Here is an 18,557-nt window from a genome sequence, read left to right as displayed (position 1 = left end):
CTGGTGTGGAATGAGCAGAGGATCTGCAAATCCCCAAAAGCTGTTTGGCAACTGATAATAAACATCTTCAGAAGAAGAATTACAAAATCAGGACGTGTTTAATACCAATTCAATTGCATGCCTTTTCAAATTTTCATTCAAATTGCTTTGAGATTCTCTTTGAATCTCACAATGCTATTGCACCAACAGATACATAAATATCATGATCAATAAACAATGCACATGTCACACACTGAAAGATGATTGGCTCAGAGTAACAAGGGTAATTATTTTGTTGTGGTTCAAGTCTTGGTCATTGGCCATTGTAATCTTTAAAAAAAGACCACAGAATATTTCTGTTTATAGAACGCAATGTATTTTTGTTCCTGTGTTTTGAGCTTTTCTGCATAAAAGATACATAATCCTGCTTTATTGTGACCAAAGATTTATATGACTCTCATGTCACGATTATAAAGACACCCAGAAATCGCTGAATTCTTGCATGGAGGTTACAGAGGCTGTGGGGTGCAGCCAAGAATAGGCAAAGAACAATGTACATTTACTGTTATGCCACCATGTTTTTACTTAAATAGTAAACAGCAAACAGAACTCTGTTGTACCTATATTAACTTCCTATGACTACTTCCTATTGTAATTGCACCTCCTGCTACTTCGGAAAAGGTACAAACAACAACACTACAACGTGGTCAGACAATTTCATCGTACTCACTAGTGTGAGTGTGAGCATGCTAGTGTGAGCATGATGAAGCCTTTGGCAGTCAAATTGCTCTCACAGACTAATGGATAGGCTTGTCGGGGAAGTGACAATTTGTTGTAAAAATGAAAAATTCCAAATCCAGCAGTTTTAACAGGTAACACCATCATTTAATGTTCAGCACTCTGAACATAGAACACAAGTGCATCAACAAAAAACTCATATCTTATCTAACATGCAAAACAGATTTATTTGATTTCATTTGTTAAAGATTATCAAAGATATCAATTATCAATTAAATCACCAAATTTGCTGATTGGAAGAGCAATCTGTTGGATCAACCTTTATCAAAACGTACACTCAAAACCAGATTAAAATTAAGAGATTTATTAAATTACAAGCATTCAACATATCTAAAGACAAACGTTTAGCTTCATTAACAAATAATTAATGTTACAGACATAGACAAGTACAGTTACAAAAGAAATTAATGAAAGAATACACCAAATCATTTTTTTTCTCCAAAGATGATCTCAAGAAAACCAATACCAAATTTCAAAAACCAAAGAACAACAGAATATTCAAAAAGACAAAGAATACAAGACAGTCCACGCACACCAAAACCAAACGCCAGTTCCAGACACCAGACTCAATTGCCAAAAATAAAGACAGCCCTACATTTTATGTAATTGAAAGAGGGGGAGGGACACCCCTGCTCCTCCTGGCCCATTCACAGTTAATGAATTATCAGGGGAAAATGCTTTGTTTGATTGGGTAAGGCAAAATTAAGGTGTGGAGACACTGGCTTATCTAAAAGCTCCTACATTTACTTATAAAGTGGCCTCATTTTGTTGGAAGCAAGGCTAACTCTACAATATTATTATCAAAAGATTCATAGTTATAGCCTCTTTCTAACAAGACAAAACATGAATGGAGGTAATTTAGCTTAGCTATTAAATACCTCTACAAAAATGTAAATTTGCTTCTGCTTTTAACAACAGAGGAGATAGCTGTAGGCAATAATTGTAAGTCCAGCCAGTATTGCAATCTTCAACTTCAGGTATATCAAAATATTATCCATGTGACAAGGCCAGTTGTACTACACTGACCTTGAAACTGCCTCTAAAAAAAATGTAAATTTAAAACTGACAGGCCTCAACAACCATAGACAAACATAGACGTCAGAGATTGGCATTAAAACTTTAAATAAAAACGAAATAATTATCCTCCGTGGCCACGCTGGGCAGAACAGAGACAAGACCCTCAGTGTGGGCTTTTCATTGCCTAAAGACATTCCCTTTTAGTCCTGTTGGGGGGGGGGGGGGGGGGGGGGGGGGTGTGACAGGTAGTCAGGTCAAATTGTCAGGTTAAATAGAGCAGGCCACTTGATAACAATATAATATTGTGTGGACTAGGAGTAAGTTTCCCATATCAAATTATATTAGCCCCTTTTCCAACACAGTAAATTTTCCATAACTTATGAACTTTTTGCAGAACTCAGGAACTAAAGCCCCTTTTCCACCAGAGGAACAATTTTGGTTAGGCTCCTGGGGCATGCTTCATATCCCCTTTTTAGTCTTTGCTTGCAAGGTAGTACCTTTTTAAGGTCTGTCAATGATTCGGGTGGAACTTGCCGTACTGAACATTTATCAGCAGTGAGAGAGCAAGCAAGTTCTGAAATGGAAAAAGAAAATCACAACATCGTGGTCAACGAGGAGGTGCAAGCTATGATCAGTATCTGGTTGGAGGACGACATTCATCTGGGAAATTGACTCGGCAACTCGTAACAAAAAGGTTTGCATTTAGCTGAACTGGGCCACTCAGCTAAACTGCAAGGAAAAAATAAAAGAACCTAAAGCAGAATTAGAAAAAAAATTTAAAGACTACAATAACCGATGTTCATCAAATAGAACAGTGAATATGCATTTCCTGGGTATAGACCCTCCTACTTTACATAATCTTCACGGCTCTCAATGTGCGTTGGGAAAGCAAACATGAACGCACCTCACCAGCCCTTTCAGAGCCGTAGTGGACAGTTCCTCTCTGCTTTTAGCTCCTACATCCCAGTGCAAAAAGGGACTATTGCCTCTTTCTCAAAGGCGATAATCTAAAAACGAGATATCCGACAGGGTCCAGACCACGCCCAGGAGTGGCAGGAGCAGTTTCGGCCTGGTCACATGACTTGCACTCACTGGTCCCGATTTGGAGTTGACGAATGTGATCCGACCCTCCACAGCTGCATAGACCCGCTCCATTTCGGTGATGTAGTCGGCAACAACGGATATGTCCAAGTCGCCTGGAAATAAAGCAACCAACACTCTCAGGTTCCTCTCCTAGTCTGATAAACTTTTTCCTACTTAATATCCCTTCTAAGTCATTGATCTTGTGCACAATAATTCACCTTCTTATTAACACATAAAGTGGACAAGTAAAGTACAAGCCACATTTTCAATTTAATTATAAGTAGGCCTATAAGCAATTACCATTAAATAGTAATGTACTAATATTGAGATAACACTTATTGGAGATCCTGTATTTTACGATTGTTAATTGTACAGCACTGTTAGCATTTGAATTTCCATCCAGCCATTATCTATCCCAGCCAGGGCATGGTCACGGGGGTGCTGGAGCCTATCCCAGCATGCATTGGGTGAGAGGCAGGAATACACCTTGGACAGGTCACCAATCTATCGCAGGGTACAAACACCATTCACTCACCACTCACCTAAACTTTTTATACTCACATACAAAATGCATACCATACTAGCCTACTATACTCTACAAGTATTTCGGTTATGCCTAAAGGGCTTACCGGTGTCGTGTTTGAGCTTCTCATTCCGGATCATCGAGTACCCATCGCCTCCCTCAACCAGGTAGGACGGCAGGACCAGTTTATAGGTCCTGTTAGCCTCCAGGGGTTCATAGCTGGGCACTCGACAGTGTGTACACAGGAGGCTCAAACCTACCACGCGGTTGTCTGGGGGCTTTGACACGTCCAGCTGAACACGGATCCCTACGAGAGAGTAAGGGCACTTAAATGAACTCGATCTTTTCTGCTCACCTGTAGTAGAAATAGTATTTTTTATCTTATTTTCATCTTATTTTTATCCTACTTCTGTTGTAAATGCAATGTTGTTTCCTGTGCCTTACCAAAGAATATAGCATGGTGTGAAAAAAGAAAAAACAAATTGAGCCCTAAGTTAGAAGTTAGAGGTGGTACTTACCTATATTATTACTGAGCCAATCAGCATTCAACTCCTGCCTCTCAGAACCCCCCCCCCCACCAAGAAAGAAAGCTGAATTTAATTACCTGACACCTGAAGAAACTCCCCAGTGCCACCTCCATATCTCTTTACAGAATGCTCAAAGACCTTTCTCAGCGTCGATCCCTTCAGCTGCACTAAATCGAACGTGCCTCCGAATGGTAAGACAGAAATAAGGTCCCCCATAGTGATGGAACCTGGAAAACGCACGACGTCAGAGAGGAGACAGGGTCAGAGGTCACAGCTCGTCATATCTTGGGCCTCGCTAGAGCGACCGCGCTGCCCACACGCACCGTTTCGGCTGCGCTCGTCGATAGGCCCCCGTATGGACCCGCCGTTCAGGATGCACAAGCTGACGTGGTTCCACTGAACCTCATCGGCGTACTTGATATTGTGATGAATCTAAAAGAGAGGTAGAAAGCGCACTGTGTTTCCATGACTTGCCCACCACAGCGCTTATGCTAGCAACAAACAAGTTACAAGAAGTGGCAAGGTTTATAAAACAATAAGACTCAATGGCTGCCATTACAGTGCACAGGAACTAAGCAGTATCTTCACTGTTTGCAATACATGTTGTAAACACAAAATAATTTAATTACACTTTCCACAGGGCTCCAAATGACTCTTTCAAAGGGAAGGTAAAATAACAGTACTTCTGCAACAGGTGTAAAAGACAGTGAAGCTAGAGTGCACAGTGATTGGTCAATGAAATGGTCTGCTTTGTCCATTCCCACCACTCACCATTGCATCACATATTAGGTTTCCCAGGTTGCACTCCCTGAAACGGCACTCTTCGAAGGTGCCGTTCAGGTACACCCGGGTGTTTCCCACATACTGCGAAGAGTAATTTGCCAGGCTCTTCATCCATTCCCCCACATCTGCACGGATAACTGGATCTAAAAAAGAAAAAAAAAAACAGGATACCACTATCAGTTACCACAAGACGTGATTGCATACAGTACAGTACACCATTTTAGAGCTGCAGAAAATAAAGCACAACCCAGTCCTCGACGGCATACTCTATCTGTTGAGCAGTTGAATGCTGCATTCCCGTTCTTATGCTCATCAAGTCAGAGGTATTCACAGTTGACCAGCAGCGGTGTATAAAACTAAGTGACGCCAACTCCCGTGTTAGGCTGCCAACTCCCGTGTTAGGCCGCCAACTCCTGTCTACCGCCAGGAACATTTAACTCATCGTACTCTCCCCGTATCAACTTGGATAGCCCTATATGGTCTGCCAAGACAATGGAAGGGCATTGTTATATTTAAGTAGAATTTGGTTATTTAATTGCGCGAACCAAGCGATGTGTAACCCGGACATTTCCTCTCCTAGCTTGGTTATTTTAAGGTGGGTTATTTGGAAATCTTCCTAACCGGTTGTTACTACCTACCATTGCAAGCACCGAGTGGCTATTTTGGTTTTTAGATGCCAATAAGTGTTGCTGACATTATGATCAGAAATTTTGCTGTTCAAGGGAATTGCTGCTGCTCAAAGAAAACCAGCCGTATCTTACATCGCATCATACTTGTCATTACTGTTGGGCTGATTGTATCTAGTATGATATTTTGCACATATTTTTTAGAGATTGCATGTACGCACACAACTATAGATATCGGGTTGATTACATTATTGCGGCTAACTATAGCTTGGCATGGATTGTAGATTGCTAATGGTTGCATAGTCTTTATTGGATATGTGTATACGTGGATACTACTATTGGCAACAGGCATTTATGGTACTGAATATTGTGCACACTGCTATTAGAATAAGCATTCACACGGGGAATAGAAGACTTGCTAATTGTTGCTACCTTGCGTTTATATGCATTTCTTGCACCGCTGCTGTTGTTGGGCTAAGGAATTGCAGTCTAAGAATTGCCACTTTGGGAATTTCCGCTTTAAGAATTCCTCTAAGAAAGCTGCTGTGCTAGAAATACCATTGCTGTAGGAATGCTGTTTCTCAAACAAATACATTCATTTTGAACCAAAGAATTGCTGCAGCTGTGCGCCTTTGGGAATGTTTTGTGCGCCCACCACCACCGCCCCAGCATCCACGTGGGGGCTCTGCTTCTTATCGGATCCCCATGGAGGGGGATTTGTGGTGGTCACTCCCCATTATTATTTTAGCTGGTTTGTGCAAACGGAGAGTGAGCCTTGACACCAAAGTCTGCATTCACATTAATCTCAAATATCGCTTAATTCAATAATTTCAACAGCTGGTCTAAAATTTGAGGAATGCTGCTTGTGCTGACAAATTTCTCATCCCAGTCAAGTACACTTCTGGTCCATTAACACATTTTAAAAACATTTTTCCAGACCCTCGTGTGATTAGAAATCTGGTTATTCTGTTGATAATAATAATAATAATAATAATAATAATAATAATAATAATAATAACGTCACTACATTAATTGCGAACCCAAGCCTTGGAATAAGGCAACACAGCATACAATGGGCTTTATCCCTTTGGAGAAGGTTGGCCTTATAGTTCAGCATTTTAACTTGCATGATAAAAATAAATAAATAAAATTGAATATCAATGAATTTTCCATATTGGCAGCCTGCTGATTGGATGTCCATGCCACTTACCCTCTGGTATGCTGCTATTAAGCAGGATCGGATTCCCTGTTGAGGTCACCACACGTCCTTGCTCATCAAAGGTCACCTTCAAGTAGCCCAGGTACTTCCCAAAAGCATAGGCCTGGACGACGGGTACATCATAGCCATGTTCGGACCGCACCATAAAGGGGTAAGGGCCCGCTGGTACCTCTGTCGATGGGGGCGTCCCTTCAATCACAGACAGGATACAGGTTTGTGGAGCATCAGAACTTTGCAGTTAAGCAAAGATGCAAAGCAATATTTGTGAATTTAAATGGTCTGAAATGCCAAAATCCTCTGTCATGATTTTCATAACACAAACCTGACTTTCAATCCAACTATCACATATAAATGAATTCATAGAACCATTTTCAGGAGGATGCGCATTCATAATTTTCCTTTGGGTATAATAATCCAAAATATCAAAAAATCAAAAAAAAATATAAAGCGTCAAGTTTTTCTCCAGTGTGTTGTGACACTTCAAAATGCAAGACATTTCCATCAGAGATACAATTGCTTATACACACAGGGCCAAGTGACTTGAAAGAATTGAGGAAATATTGGGTAGCATTGCTTTGAAATACATCTTATGTCATTTTGGTGAGGCAAGATAGCCTATATTGTTTGTAGTACCGTAACTTGGCGTCATTTTGATATCAATACATTTGAGTAACTTGGCATTTTTGTACGTTGAAAACTTGTTTTTTATGAGATATCATTTCTTTTTGCAAAGCGTTTTATTATGAGAGTGAGAATTGCGAAGTGACCCTGTAAGAAACGGTTGTGGATTATGGCTATCGTTGTGTGAATTTGTATACAGTCTGATGAGCGTGTACCGTTCAGCAGTTTCGGTTTGCTATGTATATAAAACAGTGGCTGTAAGGAAGGGTGCGGTGGCGTAAGTGTAAATGTATCAGAAACGCAGATGAATATGGCCAGTGTATGTACTCACGGATTTGACGTCCATCCAACGAGCCTTGACTGACAAAAGAATCAGCAAGCCCGTAGAATTATAACTCCCTAGGTCGCAACTTGTGTAGCCTTCTGTCCTGCTCCGTTGTCTGTTATTTCGTGGCGATGCACTTTTAGTGTTTGTAAGGTTTATAAGGCATTTTGATAGGCTTATCTGCAGGTAGGAATCCTCTTCGCTGTTTTGCTAAACTAGAACCGGAAAACATGACAGTGGAGAATAGGAGCAGACACATATGTCCCAGCAGGCTTTGCATATGAGAAAATAACAACAGTGTGAGAGAAATTAGGATGAAATTATGAAATTGCGTAGTTGAAACAATATGTTTTTAGCAGAATGGGCATGTACGTGAAGGTTGACATGATCACGGAGTATAGTGCGAAGTAAATGGAGTGACCATGAGCGAGCTTATATTCCTTATCGAATGGTATATATAACAGTCGCTATAAAGCATTAGCCGTTAAAGTGGAGGGTTAAGTAACGTGTGAAATATATTGCACTGCTGTGTTTTTTTTCATGTTCAGTACCAGTAGTTATAATTATGAGTGAATCATGATTTTAAATGTAATGTTTTAATGGGGAGTTGCAGAACGTACGTACGTAGTAATTGTTTGTATGTGGCTAGATAGAGAACAGGGCGAGGTAAAATGAATGCAGAAACGTGGCGTTTGCTGATAAGAAGGTTTTGTACGGTAGCCAAGTGAAGAAATGCGGTTAGTAGAAATGGCACAGCAGTGAACTGGTGTAACTTTTTAATAAAAGGAATACATTTGCCGTCATGAAATGTATATGGGTGGCCATGCGTGAGTTTTGGTAAAGCAAATATAAGCGTAAGAGAACGTTAGTGTAAAAGAGGAAATTATCTGCCTGAGGACGAGGCGGGATTTAATCGTTCAACTGGAGGTTTACCAGTCTGTCACTTTGTTAGGGCAGTACCATGACATAGCTATGCAATGCGTGAAATATCATTAGCAAACCTGTCCGTGGTTTTAAAGAAGAACACAGGCGAGTAAGTACAAAAGAGCTCCCGTTGAATCCATATGGCTTTGCAATATTGTAGCCGGTTAACAATTGAACGTGCAGACGGTACGTCATAATACAGTGTATACGTTCGGGGAACGGCTGGTAGATATGGTGCAAAAGCAATAATTGAGAAGTAGTAGACAATTATTAGTGAGGGTAAAAGCAGGTTAAAGAAACACGTTCCTAGCTGGGCTTGAACCTCAGACCCTATGTTCCCAAGACTGTAACCTTACCCACTAGGCCACAGGCAGACTAGCTGTTTATACTGAAAATGTTTCAGAGTAAAAAGGTATGGGTATTTTGCGTGTGTATGCAGGTTTTTCATTGGGTCGTGTAGGTGAAGATTTGGCGGGTGTCGGTAAAATGTCCAATGGGGAGACATGTTATTAGTGGGATAGGCGGAAGGAAAAATAAGAATGAGAAGAAGAAGAAGAAGAAAGAGAAGAAGAAGAAGGAGAAAACGCAAAATCCCCTTAGTTTGGGGCTTTATTGTGTGGACATGTGAAGTTGTTTATGAAATCTGTCTGTTGAAATGGGGTCAGAATGTACAGAATTTAATGTTTTTAAGGGCTGAGTGTCTGTGGCTGTTGTGGTTATTTCTGTGGGGAACCCTGAAAAGTGCCAAACTCTCAGTGCTGTATAGGTATGGGGCATGCCCCCGCCAAGGCGTAACTTGGAGGGATGGCATACCTGCCATCCCAATTACATTACATTACAGGCATTTGGCAGACGCTCTTATCCAGAGCAACGTACAACAAAGTGTATAACCATAACCAGGAACAAGTATGTCGAAAACTCTAGAGAGAAGTACCGGTCCAAGTGCAGAGAACAACCGCATAGTTCAACTTGGACCCTGAAGGTTAAACTGATTAACACTAACACAAACGAGAACAGCAACAACGCGGTCTATGCAAAAATACAAGCAATATTTAAGACGGGTGCATTAACTAAGTCACCACGAAACAGCTACCTAGTTACAACCCTAAGCTTACAGTCTGTATGTTGGCAAACCCATCCCCCACCCCCACGCCCACGTCCCAAAGGTAGAGTGTTCAGTTATGGGTGTGGGTGGAGGTGAGAACTGGTTCGCTTATTTTTAAATGAATTTTCAGGAATGGGTGTGTCCACCCCTTTTCACTGAAGCATTTAGTGGTTTTTAAAAACTCTAGGAACTTAAAGCAGTTAAAGCAGTTGATTGCCAAGTTAAAGTCTCCTGGTTTCTTGGGTGTAATGTGGTTTCTGATTTTCAGGCGAAAACAACTGCCGACAGACAGTGTGGCTCTTCAGGATCACAGCTAGGTCCCCTGGCCTAGAGTATGGCAGGAATCAACGAGGACTACCGCTCACCAGTGCATTTTCACTAATTTGAGGTAATGAGCCGTAAGATAAGGGATCATGTTCCTCTTTTGATTTATTTGTATTTTGCGTGTGTATGCAAGTTTTTCATTGGGTCGTGTAGGTGAAGATTTGGCGGGTGTCGGTAAAATGTCCAATGGGGAGACATGTTATTAGTGGGATAGGCGGCAGGAAAAATAAGAATGAGAAGAAGAAGAAGAAGAAGAAAGAGAAGAAGAAGAAGAAGGAGAAAACGCAAAATCCCCTTAGTTTGGGGTTTTATTGTGTGGACATGTGAAGTTGTTTATGAAATCTGTCTGCTGAAATGGGGTCAGAATGTACAGAATTTAATGTTTTTAAGGGCTGAGTGCCTGTGGCTGTTGTGGATATTCATGTGGGGAACCCTGAAAAGTGCCAAACTCTCGGTGCTGTATAGGTATGGGGCATGCCCCCGCCAAGGCGTAACTAAATTCTAAATTAGTGTTCTAGAACTTAGATTTGAATTACCAGTAGTGTTTGTGACATCAGCATAAGAATGTTCAGTTAAGAACATTCTAATCACATATTTGAGATCTTACACCTTAAAGGTTAATGGTTTACAAATGTATTATATTTGGCTAACGTAGTAGTACATGTTATGCAGCTGATGTAATGCCTTGACAGCCATGGTAATTGGCGGGATACATTACATTTTAGTATTTAGCAAACATTACTATCCAAGGCAATTTACACAGATTCCATTCTTACATACACTGCATGGCCATAATTATGTGGACACCCGAACATCACGTCCATATGCGCTTGTAGAACATCTCATTCCAAAACCATGGGCATTAATATGGAGTTGATCCCCCCTCTGATGCTATTACAGCCTCCACTCTTCTGGGAAGGCTTTCCACTAAAAGTTGGAGCATATCTTTGGGGATTCACATGTAACTATTTTTAATTTAGTGTTGGTTTATTTAGTGGTGTTTGAAATTAAATCAAACACATGAATCAGATTCAAAAGAGAGGCCTGCATCTTTCTTAGAGAGACAAGCCAGAAGCTTCCTGGAAATCAGTACTGGGACCATTGGCATAAAAACCTTGACTGGCAGCCAATAAGCAACGTTTTTTTTTGTCCTGCCTTTCTCGCACTGTGGAAAAACAAAGCTAGTCTTTGAAAATTAACAGAGTGACCAATTAACAATGCTTTGAAAATAAACAGTGCCTCAAACTAGCACCATGAATGAATATACTGCTTGCTTTCATTTAATCAAAACTCTTATGCTACAATAACAGTCACTGTGTAATGAAATCAGGGCATTCTTCTGTGCTAAATAACAGATGCTCTGGTTTTCACTAGCATTGTATTCTAAAATCCCACTAGTGCTATAAGGGGAACAAAAACAAAAAGAATCATAGACGAAGACAATGAGCTATAACCACGGTTCTTTTTGTGGTGTCCATGACCACAATTCACTCATTATCCGCCCAGAAAATTAAACTCACAAAGAAATGCATCTCCAACAGACGCAGACCTGTTGAAGTAATTTTAGTGATCACTGGAACTCCTCAAACCACATTTTGAGAGGAGGTAAAAACAAACACTGGCATTTGTTCCTAAATTAAGGTTAAAGACATTGATTGAACCCAATCCCATGTCTCATCCATATGTAATTTTAAAAATACATATAATAGGGAAGGGAAGTTCGAGCAGTCTCCAGAGAGCCTGAGAACCATTGCGTGTCAGTCCTGTTCTGCAGAATAAAGCCAACTTGGCTAATTTATCCGCGTGTGCAGAGTGAAACAGGTTCCTCCCAGGAACAGACCGGTTCAGTGATGCAATCCACACTGCTGAAAAAGTTCTGCTTGCGAATAACTATCGCCTGGGAGACCCACAAAATGCACCAGCAGGGGTACATGGGAGGAACCTGTCAGACAGTGAAATACGAACTTTCCACAGGGAGGCAGTGTTCAAACGAACAGGGCTGGCAATGCTTTTGCAAAGCAACGTTGTTTCAGCAATTTAACTTTTTTTTTTTTACAAGATAGATTAAATAAGTAAAAACGTTTCTGTTATTAATGAAATTTATGAGTGGTCATGAAAGTCACCGGAAATCAAGGCCAAAACACTGAGGTAAATCCACTAAGAAGAAAAGAATAATACCAAGGCCTTGCACAACAACCATTAATCCACAGGCAATACATACATACATACATACCCAGGACCCTCTTGCTGTGAGGCAACAGTGCTGCCCACCCACTCACAGCAAGAATGCCCTGGGTTTGAATCCCGGTCTGGGCCTTTCTGTGTGCAGTTTGCATGTTCTCCCCGTGCCCGTGTGGGTTTCCTCCGGTTACCTTGGTTTCCTCCCACAGTTCAAAGGCATGCCAGTAGGCTAATTGGATACTCTAAATTTCCCATAGGTATGATTGTTCCAGTGAATGGTGAGTGAATGGTGTGTGTGCCCTGTGATAGATTGGTGGCCTGTCTAGGGTGTATTCCTGCCTCCTGCCCAATGCACGCTGGGATAGGCTCCAGCACCCCCCGCAACACTTAACAGGATAAGCGGGTATAGATAATGAATTGATGGATATACAGTACATGTATTACATGTAATATTTGTCTTCTTAAAAGCATACTTAAATTACCAAAGATAGCAAAAAGGGCAAGTCCAGGGGCAATCTTTGTCAACAAGCAGTAGTATTGCATGTCTAAGCCAGTAATGACAAATAATATCCGTCTATTAACCCAAAGAGTCATACTTTTGTATGGGAGAACATTACCACCTGGTGTCAGGTAGTCATAAAAAATACTTACTGTGAGTGGTAACTTGTGGTATCGTTGCGAAGTAAACACATTCATGTATTGAGCTCTATTTGCATAAATATAAATGATTTTGGTGATAAAATTTATTTAAATAATAAAATTTAAATATGCAAGACCCAGACAGCCGACTGTGTCACGCTTTCCAAGGTAGTGAAGCTGCAAGCGCTTTCAACCCACGACAGGTGGTTTGTGAATTGTGAATTTCGCTGGTACTTGCAATGGTTCAACAGCCACAATAGCATTGCTGTACCCTCTGATTTTTAATTTAATAAGTCATTCAGTTTTTAGAATTTAGCCAAAAACTTTTGTATATACTGCTACTAATACTGTATTTTCTATAATATAACTTGTGTCCTTGGGAGAAGCTGAACCAGAAGGAAAAAAATTATAAATTGCATGTTAATGAAGGACCACAAAGGGCAAGGTAGAACATGTGGCTCTACAGGGATGGAAGGGTATTCAAACTTGTTGACAGGCAATCAGTACTGAAACAAATCCTTCTGCCGCCAAATCAATCTCCTCTCTTAGATGACATGGTTGAAATACAATGTCTACTGTGACTGTAAATTGTCTACCTGCTCCCTGGATGCCATGATGATGATGATGATGGTGCACTGTAATGATGATGAAGAATGACTGACACATGTTCCCCCCCCCAATGCTGTTCGTTCCTCCTGATTCCTTCCCCTGTCCCTTTCCCCCCTCCCTATCCACAGTCATGAATGTCAAATGGCCAGCTAACAATGGACTGCAGACAGTAGATGATTACTACTGTCTACTTCAAAATGGTCAGACAATCCAGATTTATCTGTGCGCAGGTAAATCTCAACCAACGTGTTTTTTGAGTGCTTTCAAGCAATTGCTAGTTTAGGAACAAGAACCAGGAGCAGATTTCACGCTGAATGTGAAGCATACCAGTATATAGAAAAGTGTTGGTGTGTCCTCCGATCACCACGTCCACTCCCTTTACTTTCTTGGCAATTTCTTGGTCAGTGACAAAGCCAGAGTGGCCGAGGGCAATGATCTTATTAATGCCCAAGGTGACAAGCTTGTCTACCTGGAGCTGCACAGCTGTGACCTCATCCTCAAACACCAATTGTGGGCCTATGGAGGAAAAGACAACACACATAGTTACACAAAGAATACTATGGACAGCAGTTGAGACAAAGCATGCTCATTCGGCATATGGAAATTAGAGTCTAGACTATTTAGATGGCACAACCTTGAAGGGGAAATCTAGCCAAAGATCATAATTTGGCACGATTCGTCTTACTCTCGATGCCTGTAACGTAACGTAACGTACTCTCAGAATTTGTGTAACTGTATTTCATGTCAGAACAAAGCCTTGTCTGTGTATTCCAAACACCATTTAAAGTTATGATGTCTGGAATACAACTCCTCGTTTCCCTATTATTTAAGTGAGTGGAGGTGTCTTTTACTGTGGACTACACTGAAATGGTGACATATCTATTTTTCTATAACTTTGAGATCAGGCTGACAATATTTAAGCCACAGTTAATGCATTAACATATTTAAGACATTAAGGCAGAAGATTTAGAGTCCTGTTCAAATTTTCACCTAACTGCATCCTCCATTACATTTTCTGAATCCATTCTCTACGATGGGAGAAATAGGAGGTGTTATACTGTAACTGGATGGCATCACTGTTTTTAGTGGGTTTCTGTTTTCTTTGTTGTGGATTAAAGTATTATATGTGACACAACAGGAGTGTGATAAACACATTCTTGTTAAGATGAGGACCAACATGTAAAATCATGATTGCTGGCCACATTTAACTTGTTAATTTAAGTACTGCAGTAGGTTGTTTAATATATACACATACTTCTTGTTGACACGACTCTCTGGAATTCTATTTTATACAAGCCAAAGTACAGATAAAACCTTTCCAAACAACATAGCATTTGTAAAGATCACAATAACTAACAGCTAGTGATTATAATATGGATTATTATACAGTGATTATAGTGATTATAATAGAGAGAAGACGATTAAACGTCTAGACTGAAGAATTCTGTAGACTTTGGCAGAATAATCAGTGACAGTCTAATCTGACATACTAAACAAAAAATGGTGATAACTGGAATTTGCATTTCCATTTCCCAGCAATTGATGTGTCACATACTGTAACTGCTATATACTGTATAGGGTAAAATAGCAAGTCTGTCTGAAACAGCTACAGCCTCTTTTTACATATTAAATAATTTCGCCATTTGCCTCCTTTCCTATGTAAAATTATTTACCTGAATGCATACATTATTTGTAACTGTTTACAGTATAAACTATTTCAAAGGGAAAGTAGAAAGTAGCTTTCTTGTATTAATATTAAGATGAAATTGTCATAATATTGCGTAACTTAATTCTCATTTTTACTGGGAACTTCGATGAGTATTCAAACATCTATCAATTTAAAAAAAATGACTGTTCAAAATTATCCAATAAAATTTTATCTCATAACTTGCTAATTATGTATGTGAATCACTGAGGATAAATTTACCTGGCTTTGACAAAGCTGGTGTTTCCCTTGAAGTATATCCAACCACTGCCACCTTTTCAGTGCTTACATCAAATATCTTATAGGGCATGTAGTAGCCGGCTATCTTTGGAGCCAGTGTAGCATCTGGCTTAATGTTAGCACTGAGAATGCTGCAGTTCACTTCTTGTAGAAAAGGCTTAATCAGACCATCCACTCCATTATCAAACTCATGGTTTCCCAATGCCTGCAAGCAGAACATAAACACTTATTCTTTCAGCACTACTATCCCAGCAAGCACTCGTGGTTAAAACCTCTTACACAGCACAATAAAATATCGCAGAAGGGCAAAATTACCTGTCAATACATTTCTAAAAAATCGAAATAAAATAAAATTAAATAAAAGACACATTTAATAACTGCACGCTGAATTAGAGCAGCTAAATAGTATGTGATATTATATTTTTAGCAAGTCTGAACAAAACGCAGTGGCAGCACAAAATCGGCCAGAAGCCATGCCACCATGTACCCTGCAAGTGTGGGCTTGGTTAGAACTTGGATGGAAGACCTCCTGGGAAAACTAAGTTGCTGCTGGAAGTGGTGTTGGTGCGCCAGCAGGAGGCAGTCTTCCCTTTGGTCGAATAAACCCCAGTGCCCCACTACAGTGATGAGGACACTGTGCTGTAGCAGATTCTGTCTTTGTCAGATGAGACGTTAAACTGTGGTCATTAAAAACCCCATGACGCTCATTGCAAAGAATAGGGGGTTCCAGTGTCCTAGCTAAATTCCCGACCTCGCTCTCTAACATTCTGCTACCTAAAAATCCCCTGAGTTCATTGGCTAAAAAATGTTCTCTCCCACTCCACCTCATCTGATGTGTGGTGAGCGTTCTGGTGCAAATCGGCTGCCATGCATAACCCAGGTGGGTGCTACACATTGGTAGTGGTTGAGGTGAGTTCCAACACATCACTTTAAAAAGCAATTTGAGCATCTGGAAAAGTGCTACAAAAATGCAACATTTAATTAATTCAATAGCATCTCTTGGCCTCCTCAGCTTAATTGAACATATCCCATTAGTGGCCTAACTTAAACTGTGTGGAATAACACCATGCTTGGATACTCCACTAATAACCCTTATCTTGGCAGGTCAGAGAGCTGAGACCTTTGTTAAAGCATGTCCTGCCCATTCCCATTCAGTTGCTTTGTACATAAATCCTCACCTCTGTGCTTCAATGATTGGGTTACCCTTCCTCCAATTATTCCTATAACAATAAAATTGCTGCTACCCAGTCCACATGTCCATTATGGCATACTAAGGAGTAATATTAGCCTTGTGCTTTACAGTCTCCAATTCCCCTTGTGTAGCAAATGGTTAACCCTTTGCCTTGCCAACGGGATGCCTATGAAATGGGGACCTACATGATATTGCATGTGTAAATGACTTTCAAGAAATCAGAATAAAAGAGTAAAACAATATATACAGCTGGGACCAAAATTCTGAGGACACTACCAAAAAGCCATTTTTAAAAATTATTTATCAAGGGCTGATACAATTATGTTAATCATTCTTATTAAAACATACATTAATAACAATATAAGTCAATATACTGTATAATAATACAAGTAAAAAAAGTGAGTAGGCATTTATTGAAGGTAAAAAATTTTACTTTCGGACTTAGCCTTGATCACTGCGTTCACTGTGCTTGGCATTCATTCCACCAGCTTAAGCAACACCTCATCTTTTTTTTTTTTTTTACATCCCAGAACTTCCTCAACACTTTCCATGTGTTTCTTATGTGTTTATTTTATACTTTGTGTATTGTTGTGTGCTATGTCATGCCATGTGAGCCAAAGGCAATCTTCCTCTCCATGTGGACAAATAAAGTTGTATTGTACAGATTTGACAGACTAGCTGTTTGGCCTTTTCCCTCTTCAATTATTCTCACAGATGTTCGATTGTGTTCAGGTCTGGTGTCTGTGGTGAGAATGCCATCCTAACAATTTCCCCGTTGATCTCAATTATATATTCTTGAATAAGAAGTTTAATTGGAGTATCAAAATTGCATTCTTTTTTTTTTTTTTTTTTACAAATAATGACAATAACCAGGGCTTGGAGGTGTCCTCAAACTTTCGGACCCCGTTGTAGGTGTATAATACCCATAGAAAGCTTCAACAATGGAAGAATGAGGGCACTGTAGTATATATATATATATATATAGTGTTAAGAAGGAAAAACGCTTAACAAGCATAAAGCTTTCTATAAATAAGATAAAGCTTTCTATAAATATTTTTCTCATCTTTTCCCATATAGTTAACATTGATGGGAAGCTTCCACTGTGCAAAATGAGGGGTTGTTTAGCTATTCGCTTTGGTACATTAAGCCTCTTTAAACGGTTTTCTTGTTAAACGTTTTGTATTTCCAATGCAGTATAATGTTTTATTTTGCTAAAGGTACTACAACAACCACAATGCTTGTATCGTGGTATAAATAATGGCACAGAAAATAAACGAATATAGCGCACATCTGTAACTAAAAGTGGGCCTAAGTAATATACAGTACAAGTGGTGTAATGCATACGTATGCGACACCGTACACTTAGATTTACCACTAGCCACATAATTTGCAAAAATAAAGTTCACTTCCATGAAAGGGTAGTTCTTACCATTGCATCATATCTGAGCTTATTCATAAAATGTGCTGCTTCAGCGCCCTTGTAATAGTTGAACCAAACGGTGCCCTGAAACTGGTCACCCGCATCCAATAGCAACACATTCCGTTCTCGACTCCGGATGTCCTTGATTTTGGTGAATCTCCTGGCCACTCCAGCGAAGCATGAACCTTTAGTGCACGAGCCAGAACGTTCATTGGTTTCCTCGATTCGTGCATGAACATCGTTGGTGTGAAGCAGTGTGAGTTCCAAGCCTGCTGCAGAAGCGCATTTACTAATGCAGAATAGCAGCGAGACCAGAACGACCAGCGACAGTTCTGCAGATCTCCTTCCCATTTCTCTGTGAATTATGAAAGCCCAGACTGCAAGCAAGAATCGTACAGTTTAAAGCTAAATTCACATACTAAGTAGGCGTGGGCTAAGAAAGGGGTGTTCATTTTAAGCGCCGTTGTCATTCGTATTCATTCGGCGGCTGTATGTCGGTCACGCAGTTTGTGCACGCTACATTGTGGAGTACGCGTCGTGGAATATTAAATAAGCAGAACTTTGGTCTGTTAGCCGTAAAAGTAATACTGACTTCATGCTAGGGTTAAATGATCACTTACAGGTCTCACACAGCTCTCCATTGTCTAGAAATTATATTGACATCGATGCTGTCTGATCCATGATTTACATTGTTTCGTAATCTTAAAAAAAAAAAAA

The 18,557-nt window shown here is 40.1% G+C and overlaps 1 protein-coding gene across 1 annotated transcript; it reads right to left on the bottom strand.

The window, feature by feature from the left end:
* Positions 1 to 839: 839 nt before the first annotated feature.
* On the bottom strand, positions 840 to 18,286 carry nt5e (5'-nucleotidase, ecto (CD73)). Its single transcript, XM_064339909.1, has 9 exons — positions 17,850 to 18,286; positions 15,211 to 15,433; positions 13,611 to 13,799; positions 6,547 to 6,744; positions 4,699 to 4,853; positions 4,251 to 4,359; positions 4,005 to 4,154; positions 3,507 to 3,707; positions 840 to 2,990 (listed from the first exon to the last, which is right to left on the bottom strand). Exons 1-9 carry the CDS (start codon positions 18,189 to 18,191, stop codon positions 2,788 to 2,790), a joined length of 1,770 nt encoding a protein of 589 aa, XP_064195979.1. The 5' UTR covers positions 18,192 to 18,286; the 3' UTR covers positions 840 to 2,787.
* Between the last annotated feature and the right edge of the window lie 271 nt (positions 18,287 to 18,557).

This window comes from Anguilla rostrata, chromosome 6 (genome assembly GCF_018555375.3).
Source record: "Anguilla rostrata isolate EN2019 chromosome 6, ASM1855537v3, whole genome shotgun sequence".
Classification (NCBI taxonomy): domain Eukaryota; kingdom Metazoa; phylum Chordata; class Actinopteri; order Anguilliformes; family Anguillidae; genus Anguilla; species Anguilla rostrata.
This window is presented reverse-complemented; position numbering and strand designations above follow the sequence as displayed.

What these genes read in the sequence shown, in the direction of transcription:
- nt5e (XM_064339909.1), bottom strand. Translation starts at nt 18,191, where the DNA reads ATGGGAAGGAGATCTGCAGAACTGTCGCTGGTCGTTCTGGTCTCGCTG. An exon ending in ACCAGCTTTGTCAAAGCCAG is followed by an intron (nt 13,800 to 15,210) that starts GTAAATTTATCC and finishes TTTCCTCCATAG; the next exon opens with GCCCACAATTGGTGTTTGAG. An exon ending in ACCTAATATGTGATGCAATG is followed by an intron (nt 4,360 to 4,698) that starts GTGAGTGGTGGG and finishes CCTCTCTTTTAG; the next exon opens with ATTCATCACAATATCAAGTA.